This window comes from Mastacembelus armatus, chromosome 10, assembly GCF_900324485.2.
Source record: "Mastacembelus armatus chromosome 10, fMasArm1.2, whole genome shotgun sequence".
NCBI lineage: Eukaryota > Metazoa > Chordata > Actinopteri > Synbranchiformes > Mastacembelidae > Mastacembelus > Mastacembelus armatus.
Window position 1 is genome coordinate 22,188,557 of NC_046642.1, and position 21,863 is coordinate 22,210,419.

A 21,863-nucleotide genomic window follows, 5' to 3' on the forward strand; every position below is an offset into this window, starting at 1 on the left:
GAGTATCTCGTGAGACAACGCATTACTCCCCTAGTCATCATGAAAGGTAGCCGAGTCATTATGATGTATGATGAGGACTACAGACAACGGTGGATCGATTCATACAGCTTTCAGCCTATGAGTCTGGCTAAAACACCTGCTGCCTTAGGCTTTGAAGACATGGCCAAAAGGGTACTTTCCTCACAAATTCAACACTGTTGAAAATGAGTTTTATGAAGGCCCCTACCCCTCGCCAGAGCATTATGGGTATGACAAGATGCCTCAGAGTGTGCAGGTTAAATTCATGCAGTGGTATAATGGAGTTAAAAATGCTACTTTTAAAATGCAGGCTGAGCTGGCTTATTATTGTCGAAATGATGTTGCGGTATTGCGCAAGGCCTGCAAGATTTACCGCACAGCATTCATACAATGTACAGAGACTGACCCTTTTGCGTTCAAGACTCTGGCATGAAGTTGTATGGGTGTTTTTAAGAAGCTCTTCCTGCTTCAGGATACACTGCCGCTCACCTATGATGGGCTGTATCTGGAATGTAATAAAGCATTCTCAGATGTGTCTGTGCAATGGCTCGAATACGTGGCCTATTCTGAAAAGAGGGTGATCAGACATGCTCTGAGAGGTGGTGAACACAAGATTGGCTCCTACTGTATTGATGGATTTGATGCTGCCTCAAACACTTGTTTTGAATTTGCAGGCTGCTATTATCACAGGTGTATAAAATGCTTCCCAGAATCCGCTGCCGAGAATAATGTAGGGCTCTACGCACAGTTTAACAACAAAGTTGAAGCTCTACGGCTCCGTCACGGTGTCAGTGTGGTTGTGATGTGGGAGTGTGAGTGGAATCTGATAAAGCAGACAGATCCAGACGTCAGGGCCTTTCTTGCAGAGTACAAGAAGCCTGAGTGTCTGAATCCTAGGGATACACTATTCGGCGGGAGGACAAATGCTATGAAGCTCTTGCATGTGACAGAGTGTGCAGAGGGAGTGCATTAAAAGTGCATTACTATGATTTCACAAGCCTGTATCCTACCATCCAGGCTAAGAAAGATTATCCAATTGGCCATCCCGAAATAATTGTAGGCAATTTTGACAGCACTGAAAATTATTTTGGCTTTGTCAAGTGTACTGTGTTGCCCCCTAGAGGTCTGTACCATCCTGTTTTGCCATACAGGTGCCATCACAAGCTCATGTTCCCCCTCTGTCGCAAGTGCTGTGAGGAGCTGAATCAGGACAGTCCCTGCAGTCACACCGACTGTGAGAGACAGCTGACAGGGACGTGGGTGTCCTTCGAGCTTGAAAAAGCTATTGAGAAGGGCTACCAGCTTGTGAGCATTGATGAAGTGTGGCATTTTCCGAAAAAGACTAACACGTTATTTCGGGAATATGTTAAAACCTTTTTGAAATGTAAACAGGAGGCCTCTGGGTACCCCAAAAATGTCAAGACAGAGGAAGAAAAGCAGAAGTATGTCCGGGACTACGAAGCCCATGAAGGTATAAGACTAAATCCTGACAAGATTATGGTCAATAAAGCAGTCAGGAGCTGTAACAAGCTGCTGCTAAACTCGTTGTGGGGTGGGCGTTTCAGCATGAGGACCAATATGGGCACATGTGAGTTGATCACTGAGGCTGAGCGATTCACAGGCTCATGTTTAGTGACCATTTTTGATGTCAGACAGTTTTGCTTCATATCTGATGAAGTAGCTATGGTTCAGTGGCGTCATAGTGATGTGAATGTGTTTATTGGGGCTGTGACAACTGCCCACGCCAGACTCATGCTATACGAGCTATTGGACAAGTTGCAGGAGCGTGTACTGTACTGTGATACTGATTCTGTCATTTTCACATCTAGACCCGGTGAGTGGATGCCGAGTCTAGGCCCTTACCTAGGTGACTTGACAGTCGAGCTGTGTGTTGATGATGACGGGGAGGATGATTTTATCACAGAGTTTGTCTCAGGTGGACCCAAATGCTATGCTTACCACACTCAGAGAGGGAGGAGACATATGAAATGTAAAGGGGTAACTCTGAATTCAGCTAACGCATCTGCTGTGACTCAGGAGTCTCTAGCAGGGCTTGTTAAATCATTTGTGGCTGATCAGCAATCAGACAAGCACATCATCACAGAGACTGACACCATCAGATGTGATAAGAGAAAGTTCCATTTACAGAATGTCAGTGTCTCAAAGAGTGTAGTCTACAACAAACGCAGGGTCCTGCCTGACTACAGAACATTGCCTTATGGATACTAAGATGGAATTTGATGGGCGTCTAATGCACCCTTTTAGCATGATTGTAAGCGGGCCCTCTAATAGCGGGAAGACTGTCTTTGTCAAAACACTCATTGAGAATGCACAGTCTTATTTCACACAGAATTGATAATATTGTCTATATCTATTCGTGCTGGCAGGCAGCGTATGATCAACTCCTAAAGATTATTGACATAAATTTTGTCAACGGGCTGCCTGAGTCACTGTGTGATGACACCCTTTTGCCTCCAGACAAAAACAACCTCCTGGTAATTGATGATTTGATGAATGATGCCAGAGGTAATTTGGAGGTGCAGAATGTATTCACGAAATATATGCATCACAGAAATCTGAGCTGCATCTATCTAGTACAGAATTTGTTCATACAGGGTAAAGCCAGCAGTACTATTAGCTTAACCCTCTGGGGTCGACGCACGTGCGCGTTTTGACGCATCTTTTTCTGATAAGGCCGAAACAAACTTAAAATTACACCGTCAGTTCTGATCGTACAGATAAAAGAAGTATATCATTCAAATCTGTAAAGGGTCTAGTTTTAGTGGTATACCATCATAATAACAACAAAACGTTGTGCTTTTTTTAAATAAAGAAAGCCAACAGGGTGCGCTCTCGGACTTTTCTAAGAATTATATGGCTAGAAAGCTTGAAATGTTTTCTTTTGAGTGAAACAATTCAAGTCAAAAACAAATCATCACTTTTTATTTAATGCGTATGAACGTAAGGAGAAGTCCGTTTTTTCCTGTCTCACCTCATTACAGGTAATGCGGTCCAGCCTTGTACACTGTCCACTGTTCACATGTAAATAATCTCAGGTGAACCAGGTAAATATGTGCACACCCCCGAGAAATGACACAAAATATCAAACTTCATCACAGAATTTACTCACTTTTTCGTGAGTAAATTCTATGAGTAAGTTTGATATTTTGTGTCATTTCTCGGGGGTGTGCACATATTTCACTCAAAAGAAAACATTTCAAGCTTTCTAGCCATATAATTCTTATTTTTATGAGGCAAGTATTCGCTGAGATTCTGGTTGTTTTATTTACGCGTCTGTGAAGAGAAATGGCAGAGACAGAAAAGTCCGAGAGCGCACCCTGTCGGCTTTCTTTATTTATAAAAAGAACAACGTTTTGTTGTTATTATGATGGTATACCACTAAAACTAGACCCTTTACAGATTTGAATGATATACTTCTTTTATCTGTACGATCAGAATTGATGAAGTAATTTGTTATTGTGTTTTTGAGAAAAAAATGTTTATGCATGGTTAGTGGAAAACTACAATTTTTTACTCACTGAAATAAGACCATAAAACACAAACAGAACATTGGTTCACAAGACTTTGGAGACCAGCATGTTGTAGGCTAAAGTGTTTTCTTCAGAGTGCTGTGAATGTCATCTTGTTCACACATTCACAGTAAACAATACACTGATTTAAGTTTTCTAAGACACTTTTTGTCCAGAAAGGCCATATGCAAGAGGGTGTGTCTGAGGATGAATAGTCATGTGATTTACCTGAGAACACAAAAGACGCACTGAACGACCAGACAAAGGCGCGCATAATGAGCCTTTCAGTCAATGTAGATGGGATGGATTAGTGCTGTACAATACAACACAATGAGGAGCCAAACGATCCTCATTTGAGTTAAAATCAGTTTTTACTCTGAGGACAAGCTGAACTATTTGTCTCTGTGTGGAATGTAAGGAGCGCCGCTTCACGTGCGTAACGCGCCATCATCCAAACGCGTCGAAAAAGTGAGTAAATTCTATGATCAAGTTTGATATATTGTGTCATTTCTCGGGGGTGCACATATTTACCTGGTTCACCTGAGATTATTTACATGTGAACAGTGGACAGTGTACAAGGCGGGACCGCATTACCTGTAATGAGGTGAGACAGGAAAAAATGGACTTCTCCTTACGTTCATACAGATTAAATAAAAAATGATGATTTGTTTTTGACTTGAATTGTTTCACTCAAAAGAAAACATTTCAAGCTTTCTAGCCATATAATTCTTATTTTTATGAGGCAAGTATTCGCTGAGATTCTGGTTGTTTTATTTACGCGTCTGTGAAGAGAAATGGCAGAGACAGAAAAGTCCGAGAGCGCACCCTGTGGGCTTTCTTTATTTAAAAAAAGCACAACGTTTTGTTGTTATTATGATGGTATACCACTAAAACTAGACCCTTTACAGATTTGAATGATATAATTCTTTTATCTGTACGATCAGAATTGACGGAGTAATTTAAGTTTGTTTCGGCCTTATCAGAAAAAGATGCATCAAAACGCGCCGGCGCGTGCGTCGACCCCAGAGGGTTAACTGTAGCGCAGGGAATCATATTGTGTTTAGGGTCAGGTAATTTGTGATTCTGGAAGCACAGCATTGATTTACAAATGCGCTTGCATACATCACATTTGATTGTGGGGCCAGGTTGCTGTTCACATGTGGTGAAGCATACATTACACCTGTGTAGGCAATTATGCAGCAAGGGTGTCTCGTATGTGTTATAACAAAGTTCACAGACATACGAGCCACCAAAAAAGCCTTTAGGGTTGGTTATCAGGTAATAGTGCTCAGCATGTAGATAAAGCCAGATGGTGCGGGGGTGTGGGGTTCCATGTGTCTGGAAACAGATTGGCTGTTTTCTAACAGTACCATCACCACCGCCGCCGTGATGAAAAATGATTATCTTTGCTTCTATTTCCCTCTCAAATCTAGTGACATCACTAAAACCCACCTGCTGTTTGGTGGAAAGACCTACAGATTCCTGTAGTTCTTTAGCTCTGTGTAATATTTCCAGAGCCCCCATTGAGGGATTTTCGGCTCTGATAATGCACATACTGAAACATAAATTGTTGTCTGAGGTGTCATTATCAGGATCATACAAATGCTTTCCCTTCCTAGACAGAATTTCACTATAAGGTACACTCCCAAGCTTGAGCCGGGTGCCTCCACCCCTGCCTTCTTGCGCCACGCTGACCACAAACTCCCCATCTGACAATGAATCGTCATTGCTCTGGATCTCTTGAGCCACTTCATCAATGAAGGTGTCGACGTCATAACCATTACTGGGCCTCAAAACCACCTGCACATCGCTAACCAGGGAGGGCCGCCTCAACACCACATTCAGCACACTACCAGCCCGTGATACATCAATAGCCCTATTTATAACACTGGTTAGACGTTCCCTAACAAGCGCAGGAATCTGTTCAGGGCGAGTATCGATGTTAATGTCTCTAAAGTGTATAGGCTGTCTCAATTCTAAAGCATCAAATGTCAGAATATCCCTGACTGTAATTAAACCGGCACCATGCTGAAGACCATCAGGACTGGAGGGAGTGTTAACAGTGGACCCATCTGTCAGAGGAGGGTCTGAGATCAGTGAACCAGCCACAGAGGCCTGCTGCCCCTGCAGCAGGTGAGGAGGCTCTGAATCAGCATCACCACCACGAGCATCAACATCAGTATCAGCATCACCACCACGAGCATCAACATCAGCATCAGCATCAACATCAGCATCAGCATCACATAGCATACGATGATCATATGGATCCGCAGCAGGTACTAGGTTCTGCTGTCCGTGCTCGTATGTAGGACTAGTGACATGCATCAGACAAGTAGGCTCTGAATCAGCATCAACAACAACATCAGCTACTTCATCATCATCATCTGCAATACCCTCTGATCGTATGCTTGCTGAACACTGACTGCAACACCGGAGACATCAGGCGATGATGCGTTTAGCCGCGCCGCCCTGTGGAAGAAGGCCAATTCTTCTCTTGAGCTGCACAAACTTTTGGCGTGTGTTTTCAGCCCATCTGTCAAAATCTGTGGTGCTTAAAGAGGCATTGAGATATTCTGTTTTTGGTGGTGGATGGATGTTCATCATGTTCATGAACTGTGTTTTTGGCAAGCATCTCAACAGCCCAGCGTGAGAATTGATCATGTGTCATTGCTTTCATTGTTGAACCATTATCAGCAGCACCGCCATACAGGTTATCACACCCTGCCATTTTTGTCTAGAGAGGTGGAATACAGAGTTTGTGCATCTGTTATGCAGTCGGCTAACACTGGTACTGCATGTGTAACATACAATTCTAGACGTGTGAGTTTTGTGTCATCGTGCTTCACTGCAGCACAGAGATTTGACAATAGTTCTAACACTGCCTGGTTTACCAGGGCCGTGTTATCACCATTGGCCGGTGTGCTAGCATCTGATGCACCACCAGCAGGTGCTACATCTGATGCACCACCAGCAGGTGCTACAGCAGAATCAATATCTAGAGCTGACACACCGCTAATCTCTGAAGCCGCAGAATAACAATCACTGTCTGACTCACTATCTGATGAGGAACAAATCTCAGAGTCACTAGTGTACGCAGCATCAGCTGACCGTTTAAGCATAGAAATCTGTTTGCCTCCCTTCCGGACTGGATCAACAGGAGGAGGAGTAGGAGGACCACTCTCAGAGTCACTACTGTATGCAGCATCAGCTAGCCACTTAAGCATAGAAATCTGCTTCCCACCCTTCCGGACTGGATCAACAGGAGTAACATTAGGCGTATACAACAGTGACCTCTCACGCACCGCCTCAGCCGACGGTGTGGTGTCCTGACTGTACAGCAACAAATCGTCAAAGTTTATGGTCGGAAAAAACACAGCCACATCACCTTGAGATGAAACAGCCGCATCCTCCTGCACGCCTTGAGTTGAGTCAGATGCTGCGGAATCCTCCTGAAGATGCAGTGGCCAGGCTGTAGCGTCCTCCACCTGAGGACACGTGAACTGTGGCTCCACCTGTTGCTGCTCCAGAAAGCGTGTGGCGGCTGCAGTCTCCGCAGGCCACTCCAACCCCCACAGCTCGCTCTCCTTATCGACCACCGGTGTCACTGTAACACAAGTATCGGTCTTCTTCTGCTCCTCCTTCTTCTTCTTCTTTGCAGATCTTGCAGGGGCGGCTCTCAGTCTCTTGGCCGAATGAAAATCATCTAGATATAAACACAGACAAACCGTTTGAAAACCATTTAAAAACAGTGTTATAAACAACCCGTTTATTTAAACGTGTTGAAATGCATTTTATATCAATCTCATACCCTCTCTATCGTAATCACTGAGCTGTTTGCTTATCACACGCTCACGACACAGATTCGACGGCCCGGGGAGCTCGTCCTTCCTCTGCAGCCCAACCGGACGCTCAGCGACTCTCGAGCGGCTGGCTAGCACAGGGCCGCTGGGGCTTCCTCTTGTCCCTCCACTCACCGAGCTCTCGACACCCGCTACATTACCAGATTGAATAAAAGATAATCAGCTACACATCCCTGATAATACAATACTATTTTAAATATAAACCCACCATCACATGCATACTCACCCTGACTGTTTATTCCGGTTAAAATAGCGTGCTCTCTGCGTCTCTTTAAAGACAGGCGGCCTCTTTGCGGCCCTCCAGGATTTTCTGTAAAGCACACCAACATTTTGTAAAAAACCGCAACTTTCTGCTAACTTTCTGATCCTGCTTTAAAACAGGGATACATGTAGGAATAACTCTCACCTTTATCACGCAGGTATGCACCGCCATGTTTATCCGACTCGAATCATCTCAGTAACAGCATCACCCCGAGATAAAACATATTATAAAAAATATATAAAAGACGGATACATACCTCCAGCAGATGCTGCTGATTGTGGAGAATCCTCATCCAACAACGAAATGGTTGCAGTACCTGACGGAGTCACGCTATTTTGAAATACATTGTATTCAGTGCAGACGATCTGATATACACGCTATTAAATCGAGGAACAAACGACGCACGTACCTGATGGAAAGATCATCATTGTTGTTCCCTACAGTTCTTGCTAATAAAACAAGCGACAGAAAGGCCCTCAGGCGCCTTCTGCAGGTATTTAAATACTCCGCGACACATGATACACATACACACGCCCGCCTCGGTATTTGCGTCAGCACGCAGCATCCCACAGACATCGGCATGACCAATAGGAAAATTGCGCCGCCCAGTGGGAGGAGAGCGTGACGGCGATTTTATGGTTTTATTATTTTTATGACTGTCATAAATAACAATCATAAAAAGTCACCCCCCCGCATAGCCCGCAGTCCAAACCATTTCTATACTACTGGTGTTGATAACTTGGACCTTGTTCTTCCTATTTAGCTGACTTCTTAGGACTTTCCTTACTCTCTGTAGGTATTTGGCTGTTGCTGCTTTTCTTGTGGTTTCTCCTTGGTTCCCATTTGCCTGTGAGATTCCAAGGTACTTGTAGCTTTCCTTAACATCCACTTTTCTGCCTTCTGGCAGTTCAATTCCTTCATTGCTGACAACCTTCCCTCTCTTTGTTATCATCCGACCACACTTATCCAGTCTGAATGACATTACGATGTCGTTGCTGTAGATCCTGGTGGTGTGAGTCGATGTCTTTCGTCACTCCTGGCATACAGCTTGATGTTATCCATTTACAGGAGGTGACTGATGGTTGCTCCATTTCCTAGTCGGTATCCAAAGCCAGTCTTAGTGATGATTTGGCTGAGGAGGTTCAGGCCTATGCAAAACAGCAGCCAGGACAGAGCATCTCCTTGTTAGATGTCACACTTGATGGAGACTTGTGTAATTGGCTTGAGGTTGGCCACTAGGGTTGTTTTCCACAGTCCCATTGAGTTCCACATGAAGGTTCTTAGAATCCTATTGATGTTGTATAGCTCCAAACATTCCAGGATCCATGTGTGAGTCATTGAGTCATAGGCTTTCATAGATAGTCAATCCAGGCGGTGCACAGGTTGGTCTGTCTGGTCTTACAGTCACAAGTCACTTCTTTATTTACCAGTCTTTGCTCCCGTGGAGTTCTTGCCCATTCTTTTCTGGGCCCTGCACATGTATTGAGACATGTGCTTACTCATCTTAGTTGCTATGATGTTGGACAGGAACTTCCATGTTGTGCAGTGGCAGGTTAGCAGTTGGATGAGACTGGGGGTCCTTCTGGATCAGGACTAAGATTAGTTAGTAGGTGTGTTAGTAGGTGTGGCTCATGTCAGGTCCCGGTTCTGTCCAGTTCTTCATACTTGGAACCCTTTCTTGGGTATTGTGATGGTTACTGGGTCCTGCTCAGGGAAGTTGCTGTGGTCTGCTCTCAGGTCCACCAGCCACTGAGCATTGGTGTTATGTGATGCCTCCTTCTCCCATATGTTTTTCCAGTATTGTTCAGTTTCCAGCCAAGCTGCCCCCGGAGGCCTTGGAGACTTCCAAGCAATGACTCACAGCCCTGACCACATGCCTGAAGAGGTACACCAGAGAAATAGAAGCAAGGAGAATAAACAGGGTCTTCTTCACCGAACCATCCAAAGTGTACTCTCAGTGGCAGGGTATATATATATATATATATATACATATTATATTATATTATATATTATTATGTATTATATTATACATACATACATACATACATATATATATTAACTCAGCCTATGATGCTTTTAAGTCAATTCATATAACTTAGAAGTAATTTTCTTAACTCATTTAAAAAAATTCTGATTAAATGTCTTCGACAGAATTTTTTTCTTCCACTTTTGTATTTGGTTGTTTCTAAATCATACACTTCCTATCCTTTTCTTTAGTTTTCACCATTGCTATCTCTGCTCTTTGATTCATTCACTCTTCCTTCTGACATTTAATCTCTGTCTGTGTCAACACATTCTGCATATATCGATGTGTTATTAGCTTTCTGCTCATCTGCTTTCAAATCACACCGTTTGCTCTTTCATGCTGAGCGGGCTGATGTACAAAGGAGCATTTGTGATCTTGTGTGTAAAGATACATTTCATCTTAAACTTTTTGTGACAATGATGAATTCAGCTTGATATCACCTAAAGTGTAGTTTGAAAGCAAGTCTACCTGATGTGTCTTTTCATAAGTATGGTGTTACAGAACTGGGGAATAAGCTTTCTTATCTTGAAGCATTCTATCAACCACAAGCATCATTCAACAGGGGCTCTTATACAGCTTGGTGTCTGGGAGGCAAATGAAATTCAGCCTGGGACCAAAATGAAAATTTTATTCCACTGCCTTGGCAGTCAGTCTCATTACAGCATATTATTTCCCTTGTCATGTGGGAGCCCAGCAGAACCTCCAGCTTATACAGACAATTAATGGATTTATCAACAGGCGAGCAAGCAGATGAGTGGGTGCTGAAGGAAATGCATTTGCATTGCATGGCACTGCCATTCTATATGTCTGAATAAGAAATCTGAAGTCAAGAGCAAAGCAAGACACTGCAGTTGCTCAGTATCTGATATCACTGGTTTTAGATGGGTTCATTCTGATGGGAAATAGGATAGCATGAATTAATTCAGAGTCTGATCTTGCCAGGTTTCAGGTATTAGTAATTGTTGTAGTTATAATTATTGCAATTAAAGAAAGCTCATTTAAGTAGAAATGACACCATATTGTTGGGAGGCACTAACAGTCTTATACTATCACTCACCACAATCATCACCCACTTCATTTCCAGGGTGAAGCTCAGCCCTCCACAATTAACAAAGAGATAAACAATGTTTATCACATCGATTCGCATCCATGGGCTGCTAACATCCAAGCTGACCAGACTTGTGTGAGATAAATGGAATAATTCATGTGAACATGGTAATTCCACATAGGGTGGTAAAGAAGTGTAATTATGAACAAGATAAAAGAAACACCTTCAGCTTAGGGTACCAAATAACATGCCAATTGGATGTTTATCTGTGTACATATCATCTGCAAAAACACATCTTTATTTTTCCAATCAAATGTTTATTTTCACATCTTTCGTCTCTAACCTAAGGAAACATGTGGCATTGGGCCAGTTGCATATCTGCATTATGATCATCTCATTGTTCACTAAACATGCTTTTCATGAATGTATTCTCTTTATTTTATGCTTATTTGAATACAGTGTATGAAAAAGTAGTTGCCATTTGATGCACACTTTTGAATTGTTCCAAAGCAGCAGAGTTGGTTAAATGGACCTGCCACAAATGTGCATGTTTCTTTTTCACAGCTGCAGTGAAACAGGATTAATCTTTAGGGCACAGATAAACTGTCTGTTTTTGCCCACCATAGACATCATATGTTCTAGATAAAATGAACATGAATGGATGAATGATGAATGGAAAATAAACAGTACCATACTGTATTTTTCATTTTTAAATATTTGATTCATTACTTGTCAAGAGTATACACTGCTAACCGGGTATTTGAGTGACACAGAGTAATATGTTGAAGCAAAGGCTCCAGGTTTCTTAAGTTCACATAACCTGAGGAGGAGCTATTTTAAGTCCCTAAATACACTTTTATTAAACATTTAAACTCAAATAGAAGTCAAACATCATTTTGGTTGGAAAGAAATATTGATGTAGTTTATAGTAGAACTGTTAGACCTTTTGGAATCATCAGAAAATATGTACATAATTTAATTAATGTATTATAAATAATCAGAGACCATGTCCACATTAAGGATTAAAGGAAAAAGAAAAACAGTAAAGCATCTTTTTTTTTCTTTTAGACATTTCATATCCAAAAAAATGAATCCAAATCTTGCATTAACAGGCCTTGAGGTGTGATGTGAATCAGGAAAACGTTGAATTATCTCCATGGTAAGAAAGAAAAGTCAGATTTCTGTGGTTGTAACTGACCACTCATTCTAAATGTCAATTCATCCCATCCCTCACAACAGGTGTGGCCATTGATGCATGTTTACACTGTGACACAGTGTTTTATTACTGATGATCATCATATCCTGAACAATGTATGTCCAATGTTCAACTGTCTCTTAGTACCATTTTTGGTCTGTACTGATACCTGCAAGACAAATAAGGTACTTTAGCTGCTAACTACTCTAGTTAGTTTTGAACACTCTCTGACTGTTGTTTGTTGATAAGCACTAATGCACTTTTTAGACCTGTTTTGAAAAAAATATATATTTTTGGCCCAATATGGCCAAAAATTACACTTTGAGAATGGTAACACATTTATTTAGGTCACATAGAATCTAAAACCTCTCCAACGAGCATCAAGAGTAGGTTTAGAACATGATTTAAAATATTTTTGGCATGGGATGCTGATTAAAAAATAATACATATGCCCAGAGCCCTGGACCTCTTCAGTTTGCATATCAGCCTCATGTTGGTGTGGACAATGCTGTCATCTACCTGCTGCAGCGTGCTCATTCTCACCTGGATGGTGGGAAGGTCACTGTGAGGATCATGTTCTTTAATTTCTCCAGTGCCTTTAACACCATTCGGCCCTTCCTGATGAGTGAGAAGCTGCTCAGGATGGGTGTCAGCTCCCCCACTGTCTTCTAGATTGCTGATTACTTGTCTGACTGGCCCCAGTCTGTGCAGCTGGGGAGCGCCCTGTCTGATACTGTGATCAGTAATGTGGGGGCACCACAGGGGACTGTCCTGTCTCCTTTTCTGTTCACTCTATACACCTCAGACTTCCAGTACAGTTCTGGGTCCTGCCACCTGCAGAAGTTCTCCAATGACTGTTCTCAGGTGGTTGGGTGTATCAGGGATGGACAGGAGGTGGAGTACAGAACACTGATCGGAAACTTTTTGGAGTGGTCCAAGGCCAACCACCTGCCCCTTAATGTGACCAAGGAGCTGGTGGTGGACTTCAGGAGGAAGAGGATACCAGTGGAGGTGGCCAGGAGGTGGAAGTTGTGGGTCACTACAAATACCTGGGGGTTCACTTGAACAGCAGGCTGGACTGGAGGGACAACAGTGATGCTGTGTACAAGAGAGGCATGAGTAGAGAGGAAGTTTAGGTCCTTTAATGTATGCGGCAGGATGCTGGAGCTCTTCTGCCAGTCTGTGGTTGCGAGTGCCCTCTACTTTGCAGTGGCCAGTTGGGGGAGAAGCACCCCCAAGAGGGACATCAGTCGGATCAACAAACTGATCCGGAAAGCAGCACACATTATTGGCAGGGACATGGAGGAACAGGAACAGGAGGACACTGGACAAACTGCTCTACATCATGGACAATTCTTCACACCCACTTCACCGGATCATAGAGGGTCAGAGGAGCTCATTCTCCAACAGACTCATCCAGCTCCGCTGTCACAGTGAACGGTACAGGACTTAATTCATACCATTCTCCATCCTTCTGTTTAATAACTCCTCCCTTTGCAGCAGATGATTCCACCATCCTCCACCACAGTCTATTTATGTTTGTATAGAGTATATATTTACTTCTATCTGTGTGTATATTGTACTTATTCAAATGTTGTATTTTCTGCTCGTATTTTTCTATTCTATTTTCATTTTTTTATTTAATAGTCTTCAAGATTGTCTGTATGTAACTGAGCTACTGTGACCAAGGAATTTCCCTTGTGGACCAATAAAGTTTATCTAATCTAATCTAATCTAATCTAATCTAATATAAATTCTGCTTAATGGTGGAGTTTCTCCCTTCCAGAAGTAATTCTCTTAAGACAGTTATGAAACCTGATCCACTGCGACAGTCACACACTGAACCACAGTATGGCTCAGTCATATGTCAGAACCATTTAACCACCAATCTGTCAATCTCTCTTGTTGAGACGTCTCTTTCTAGCCCTCTCTCTGTTTCTCCACTAGATCAACCCACTCTCCCACTCCCATTTCTCATCTCATCCACTTCTTCATTATATGACCCTACACCATTCTCTGTGTCCTTCCCAATAACACACAAAATGGACTACAATATATAGAGTGATAGAAAGAACAGGGAGACCTGAGACTTTTGGCAAAATAATATATGGCAAATACACACAACAAAACGTTTTACATTCAAATTACACCACTCCAAAGTTATTTAGAGGTTATCTAGAGGTTCATAGCACCACGTGTTTTGCAAGGAAGTCATTACACTCTGGCTTTTGGAGATTCACATTGCCATGCCATCAGTAGCCATGACTCAACCGCTAGATAACTTCACCTGGACGACTGTGAATCTCCAAAGGCCTAGAAACACCACAGTGTGGTTACTTCCTTGCAAAACATGTGGTGCTATGAAGTTATGGAGCTGCAGTGACAATTTATGTTTCAAAGTTTACCAGAGATGAAACTGACATAAAAGATTTGTGCAGGTTTACTTTGGTCCTCTAGTTGAATTTATTCTGGAAAAAACTAATAAATTTAACTTTCAGACTTCAACTGTGTGTATTGATGTCTGTGAAGCTACTCAGCCGTCCAGGGGAAGTTATCTAGAAGCTGAATCATGGCAACTGGACGTTTTTAGGTTGAAACGTTTCACTATTCACCCGAGCAGCTTCATCAGTCTAAGGGGAAGTTGGTTATAGATCTCAAATTTATCTTTCAGGTTGGTTTCATTCCACCCTTAGCCAGAAGAGCTCAGCTTCTAGATGTTTGTAATTATAGTGTGAGGATGCCCAGTGCTTAATTTATGCATAAAATACAGATTTTATCTCAGTGTAAAGAGACTTGTTGAGTTTACCTTCATTTTCTCTAGTTTCTGCCTCTGTCTCACATACATGCCTCAGGTGCAGTTATCCTTGGTGGCCTGTGATTGACTTGACAAATGTAGTGGAGTTATGGTGCAGTACTCTATGACACTGTATACACACCTGGTCTTGTGTGGAAACCCACAAGGTTTTTCCCTTCCACACTGTCACAAGATCATATTGTTGCAACAGTATATGTGTGTTTTTCCATCTAAGGGAATATCACAAGAGGAGAACTGACCCTGACATGGAGAAAATCATCCTCACCTCTGTGTCTTGACTCCTGGCCTGCTGTCACAGTGTGTTGACAGTCTTCATTCAAGCTGCAGTAAGGCCACTACATCTACTGTCAGTGCTCTCTGAGTCGTCCACAGGTCCCAGGTCACTCATATTCTGGCTTCTTTGCCAGGAATTACAGAGTTGAGTTAGTCTACTCCTTCACAAATCAAGGCTGCCATGGCGTTCCCTAAGGGAACTGCTTTGGCCATCAGTGTTGGTACAGTAATGCGTTACTTAGTAGCAACTTAGTTACTTAGTAACGCATTACTGTATGTGATTATTTTTTTAGTAACATAGTAATTCAAGGCGTTATAATTTCCAAAATAACAATTATAGTATAGTTACCCTCTTCATTACTGTGTTACGTCGTTGAAAAGAGAAATAGTTCAGCATGGACAGTGAAAAGTACGTATTCGCTAGTTGGAAATACAATCATTATTTTGAGTTTATTTCTGTGAAAGGCAAAAACATAATTGTGTGTTGTCATTTATGTGGGGGGAAGAAAACCCTATCAACAGCTAAAAACTCCACACCTAATTTGTTAAAACACCTAAAAGAGCACCACAGCATGGTAAAACGTATCAAGAAGGTACCGGGCACGGAAAAAAATGCATCTACTTCTGCTGTCATGTGCGATAACACCACTGTTTCACTGACTCCACTTCACTGTTTCACTCAGAACATTAGGACCGAGAGGCAGGCAGATATATTATTTTATGGAATATGCAGAAAGAATCTGTTATAATATTTGAGTTACAGCGTTAAAAAGTCAGGATAGACTGGCTTTGTTTATTTTCTAATTGGAATATTCAGAAAAGCAAGTAAAACATTTTTGAAAGTTGGAGTTAAAAGCCATGAGAGACTGGCTTCATTTTGTTTGTTGTGAGATGCACTTCCCAATAAAGTTAATTAATTAGTTGGCTAAAGGGGTTATTCTGTTTTTTGAGGGGGTGGGGGGACTAGTAATGTAACTAGTAATTAACTAATTACTTTTTAAATAAAGTAATCAGAACAATAACTTGTTTACTTTTAAAATGAGTAGTCAGTAATTTAATTACTTTTCCAGAGTAACTCACCTAACACTGTTGGCCATTATACACAGTGACCTTTTTGTCCACTAAGGACTGCTGCCTAGTGTTTAGACTCAAATCAAAACAGCTTTCAGGAAGATGTGGCAAAATTTTCCCTAATGTTAAACCTGAATGTCTTGAATGCTTTCATAGTCCAACCGCCTTTGTATCTTAGTGTATTGTTTTGGCCATGCTAATTCTGCTCTAAACAGCTTTGAGTAGCACAGTTTCTTCAGCTTATGTGCAAGAAATCATTAGACCCTACAGTCTGAGTATGTCTGTTTTCAAGAAGCCCCTGCCAAGAAATCAACTTTCAGATTTTTCAGACAAATGCTATAGCATAAACCTTACTCCAAGATGACACACTGTTTTCTTCTTGGACACAACTCACTCATTCAGACACTAAAGGGAAGAAGTACTCCCAATGTCACACTGGAAAATTTGAGAAATAGCAGAGGCCCAAATAAAAAAATAAATAAAAAAAAATTAAAAAAAAGGTTGCCTTAGTCAGTCTTTTTGTAAAATTTATTTTAGCTCTGGCCTGAGTGCATAAAAGTCTGTTTCGCACAAAATGTTATATCCGCATGAATACAGGCATAAATACCAAATAAATAGAAGTGTATGCAGTAATGCGTATATTATCACAATGTAGATACATTGTGATAATATATGCATCTAATTTTCCCGGTCAGCTTCATTATTAACACCTTTTTTATTGTTTATTGAAAATGTGTATGTGAGAGTGAATAAAGAGTGTAAACAAAACAAAAAAAGAAAAGAAAATATGAGGCAATAATTGGACATAAGATGGAAAAGAGGCCTTTCCTGCCTCCTAGTGGTGCCATGGGTAAAAATCAAAAATCACCTCATAAACTGACTACAGGCACAGCAGGAATGCTATTAATGTAGCCGTATCAGTACACGCCTCTGCTTGGCTTTGCATTTATATGAATTATTCACCTTTTTGCTGTTGAAATAGATGGTTGTCTAAAGGCTTTAATGATATTCATAATTAAATTATTTATTTTTATATTGGTAATAAGGTATATATGGAACTGCACTTCAAATAGCTGAACTGAACATGTTTACACATCTAAAAGAGGGATTTAATATTATGTTTTCCTGTTTCTAGGGTGAGTTTTTCTATTCTGACACTAAATGCAGTGTTACTGTAACAACAATAATAATAGTAATATGGTTAAAATCAAATTTTACTCGATCTCTAGTAAAACAAATGTGAAAATCAATTTCTTTAATGTAGATAAAATGTGAAGGACTGCTAAAACGGATCCTTTCGCAGGATAATCGTTTCTTTCAAGACCATGTTTACGAGTGTGTGTGTGTGTGTGTACATGTTGACTGTACCGGTGACGTAACGGGCCCCTGGGCTCCTCTCTCTCTCTCTCTCTCTCTCTCAGTCACACACACATACACTCGCGCACACACAGAAACGCAGTCAGGGAGCAGCAGACGCTCAGTGCTGTTCTCAGTGTGCGGAGCGGAGGAGGAAGACCGACGGCGCAGGCTGTAGTTATGCCTCAGCTGCGGGAATATATATCTCTTCTCGCTCTCTCTCACTCACCGCGCTCCTGCTTTTTACTCCCCCCAATCGAGTTCACTTTTGCCTCTCTCAATTTTCTTGGAGAAAGCGGTAAAGAAAGGCAGCCGTGCGTCATGGTGCGTCTTTGCGCATCGTTTCTGAATCTTTTAAAAAGTGTATTTTTTCTTTTGTCTGGACTAAAATGAAGTGCGTTTCCTGTGTGACTGGACAGAGAGGGAAGATTTCGCAGCCCGTGTCTCTCTCTCAGTATATGGCTGCAGCTGCTGATGATCTGCGTGAAGCCATGAAATAAATCGACGCACTCAATAAGGGGAAAAAAAGGTTTGCAGTAATCGGCTTTTTTCTCCTCTCCCTCTGACAATGTGCCAGGTCCATCCGCCACACGGGATACCGGTGATTTGCGGTGTTTTGGCTTTTTTTCTTTTCAAGGATTGATATATTTTTTCTTTTGTTTAGTTTTTTTGTGCAGGGTGGATTTTTAAAATTTTAGATTCCGCGCGAAGGTCAGTGGAGAGATTTGTGTAGCTTCCGTGCGTCACGAGCCCATTTTAACACCAAATAACGGTGGTGCGCCTGTTCCCTGCGCGCTGTGTGCTTGTGTATGTGTGTGTTTATGTGTGCGTGAGCGCCTCTACCTCCTTTTCCCCTTCTTTTCCTACCGTTGGAACTCACTCGTTGATTTTTTGTTTATTTTTTTACATGCAAGGATCGCGCTGCAAAGTTAAATGCAGGATCTATATTTCAGCGACCATTTTTGGCTGTAAAAATGCTGAGCGGCATCCTCTTGCTGAGCGTTCTCACGGTCACCAGCCTGTCCCCGTCCGAAACGGAGAGCCGCAAAACTTCAGCCTCCAAAGATATCTGCAAGAGCCGCTGCGCCTGCGAGGAACGGGAGAACATACTGAACATTAACTGTGAGAATAAGGGATTTATCACCGTCAGTCAGTTCCAGGCGCCCCCAAATAAAATCTCCCAGCTTTTTCTAAATGGGAACTTCCTGTCACGGCTCAGCGCCAATGAATTTGTCAATTATGGCAATGTCACCTCCCTGCATCTGGGAAATAACGGCTTGCAGGAGATCCGAACCGGCGCATTTAACGGGCTGCGCTTCCTGAAGCGGCTCCACTTGAACAACAACAACCTGGAGGTGATTAAAGAGGACACCTTTGCAGGACTGGAGAGTCTGGAATATTTACAGGCAGACTATAATTATATCAGCGCCATAGAGCCGGGTGCTTTCAGTAAGCTGAATAAACTCAAAGTGTTAATCCTCAATGACAACCTGCTGTTGTCTTTGCCTCCTAATATTTTCCGTTTTGTGCTCCTCACCCACTTAGATTTACGTGGCAACCGTCTCAAGATGCTGCCATTTGCTGGGGTTCTGGAGCACATAGGTGGCATCATGGAGATTCAACTGGAAGAGAACCCTTGGAATTGCACCTGTGATCTGATTCCTCTTAAATCCTGGTTGGACACTATTTCTGTCTTTGTGGGGGACATAGTGTGTGAGACGCCATTCAGGCTGCATGGCAAAGACATCACCCAGCTAATAAAGCAGGACCTGTGCCCTCGCAGGAATGCTGGTGAGCGTGTTCACCACCCCTCTGACTCTCACTTTCAAGGAGCCCTGCCTCCGACCTACCACCCTGGCATGATCACCCCCACCCGTGCCCCGAAAGCTTCGCGTCCGCCCAAAATGCGCTACAGGCCCACCCCTCGCCTTACAAAGGACAAACATGTCTTTGGGCCAATAATGGTTTACCAGACACGCTCCCCTGTGCCCATGTTGTGTCCCAGCGTGTGTGTCTGCACGTCACAAAACCCCGACAGCGGATTAAACATCAACTGCCAAGAGAGGAAGTTGCATAACATCAGTGAGCTGAACCCCAAACCATCGTACCCAAAGAAACTCCATCTGACCGGTAACTACTTGCAAGTGATTTACAGAATTGATCTGACTGAGTACAGCTCATTAGAGCTGCTTCATTTAGGTAATAACAGAATAGCCGTGATCCAGGAGGGTGCATTTGAGAATCTAACTAACCTCAGAAGGCTCTATCTGAATGGGAATTACATTGAATTGCTTTCACAGTCACTTTTTGCTGGTCTGCAGTCGCTCCAGTATCTATATTTGGAATATAACATCATCAAAGACATTTTACCACAAACATTCAATTCTTTGCACAACTTACAGCTGCTCTTTCTGAATAACAACCTGTTAAGATCGCTCCCTGACAATGTTTTTGGGGGAACAATGCTAACAAGACTAAACCTGCGGAATAATCATTTCTCCTATCTTCCAGTTAAAGGTGTGCTAGACCAGCTTTCAGCGTTTATCCAGATTGACTTGCAGGAGAACCCCTGGGACTGCACCTGTGACATTGTGGCACTCAAAAACTGGATGGAGCTGTCCAGCACCAGTGTGGTGGTTAACGAAATCACTTGTGATTCGCCCTCTAAACACGCAGGCCGCCTACTGCGCTCACTTCGCAATGAGGCCATCTGCCCTGAGCCTAGCGAGGTGCCTCCACCACAATATGCCCCCCCTACAAAAGCTCCCACGTTAATAAGCCCTGGCACTGAAGCCACCACCATCTCTGTTTCTTCTTCTTCTTCTTTTAGCTCTGTCAGCCCCACTGAATCTAAACTACACACCCCTGAGTTATACCCTGAGGTCCCGCTTTCTGTCCTGATTCTTGGGCTTCTTGTTGTTTTCATCCTATCTGTCTGTTTTGGTGCAGGACTATTTGTTTTTGTTTTGAAGCGGCGCAAAGGAGTGGAGCATGTGCCCACAGGTGTCAACAACTTAGATCTCAATTCTTTTCAAGTGCAATATGGCTCCTACACACCTGAACCGACCCAAGACAAAAGCTCTGAAAGCCACGTTTATAACTACATCCCCCCACCTGTGGGTTCCATGTGCCAAAACCCTATTTACATGCAGAAGGACAGCGAACAAGTGGCATATTATCGCAACCTAAAGGAGCTCAGCTTTGGGTCCCTGGATGCAAAGAAGGATGACGTCCTCACCCGCAGCCCAGGGGCCTACACCATCAGCACAGTGGATTTTATGGATAAATCACCAACATCATGTGGCCTGACCACCCCAGAGCCTCCAGAGATGTTGTATCAAAACTTAGGGGAGAGGCCTAACAAAGAGCTTCCAACAGCTGCAGGTGCCCCTCCTTTCAATTACAACTTTTGCACTTTACCTAAGAGACCTTGCATCGTGCCCCCCTATGAGGTTGTGACAGCTCGGCGGCACATCACCAACCAGGACAGATTGAATAAAACTGTGCTGTATGGGACCCCCAGGAAATACTATGGGGCTGAACATCCTCCGAAAAACAATGAGCATCCACTTCTTCTCCCTGGAAAGCTAAAAACAGAACCAGACTACCTGGAGGTTCTGGAGAAACAGACTGCAATGAGCCAACTGTAAGATAGCGAAAATGCCTACCCTCCCCATATGTTCTGTGCAGCATTCATAATAATCACGCTGTAAAAATAGTCCTCTCTATATATCTAACTTATCTGTGGTGAATTCTACATGACTGACTGGAAGTGAACCGAAACCTTGATGGTTTTTTTTCTCCCGTCTTTTTCTTCTCTTTTTCTTTCCAAGATGTATAAAAGGAGTACAAAGAAGTATATTATTATACAGTTCTATTTTTTCTCCTGGAAGGTATAAATTATTTCTTCTTTTTGGAAAAATTAAATTCTAAAAGATTTTGATGACGGCAGGTATATAATGGGCAAACTGTGTTCAAATATGGCTTTGTGCTTTTCATATAAACTGTCTTTTATTTTCCCTGTGAAAAGCAGAAGTATGAAATAATTATTCTTTATAGAAGAAAAAAAAGCTCCAGTTTGACATTCCTGTACATATTTAGCATACACCGATAAATGGTGAGTGTGAGTGTTAAACCATAAAATGAAACCTTTTCAACATCTGACAAGCGGCAAAATCTTACTATACTTACTCCAGAAAGTGCCTTTGCACTCAACTATTTTATCAATAATGCTCTCTGCAAAATGGAAATGCTCATTTTTTTCAAAGTGTATTTTAAAAAATCAAATCTTTATGTAAAATAGAACACTTATTTGTCAGTTTAAAAAATAACTTGGGAAAGGGTGTGAAATGTTATATAAGTTCTTGACAGGGAGATTAATGTTATTTTGCTTTTAGTATGAAATGTTT

The 21,863-nt window shown here is 42.3% G+C and overlaps 1 protein-coding gene across 2 annotated transcripts; it reads left to right on the plus strand.

Moving 5' to 3' along the window:
- The first annotated feature begins 17,573 nt into the window (after positions 1–17,573).
- Positions 17,574–21,619, plus strand: slitrk2 (SLIT and NTRK-like family, member 2). 2 transcript variants are annotated; one of them, XM_026330353.1, is made up of 2 exons: positions 17,574–19,584; positions 19,966–21,619. In XM_026330353.1, the coding sequence occupies exons 1-2, from the start codon at positions 18,429–18,431 to the stop codon at positions 21,102–21,104; spliced, it is 2,295 nt and encodes a 764-aa protein (XP_026186138.1). In that variant the 5' UTR covers positions 17,574–18,428; the 3' UTR covers positions 21,105–21,619. The 2 variants fall into 2 exon arrangements, with proteins under 2 accessions (XP_026186138.1, XP_026186137.1); XM_026330352.1 differs by having other exon boundaries at positions 17,574–21,619.
- The last annotated feature ends 244 nt before the right edge of the window (positions 21,620–21,863 follow it).

Bases quoted from the DNA above. Each gene is read 5' to 3' on its own strand.
- slitrk2 (XM_026330352.1), top strand. From the start codon at position 18,429: ATGCTGAGCGGCATCCTCTTGCTGAGCGTTCTCACGGTCACCAGCCTG.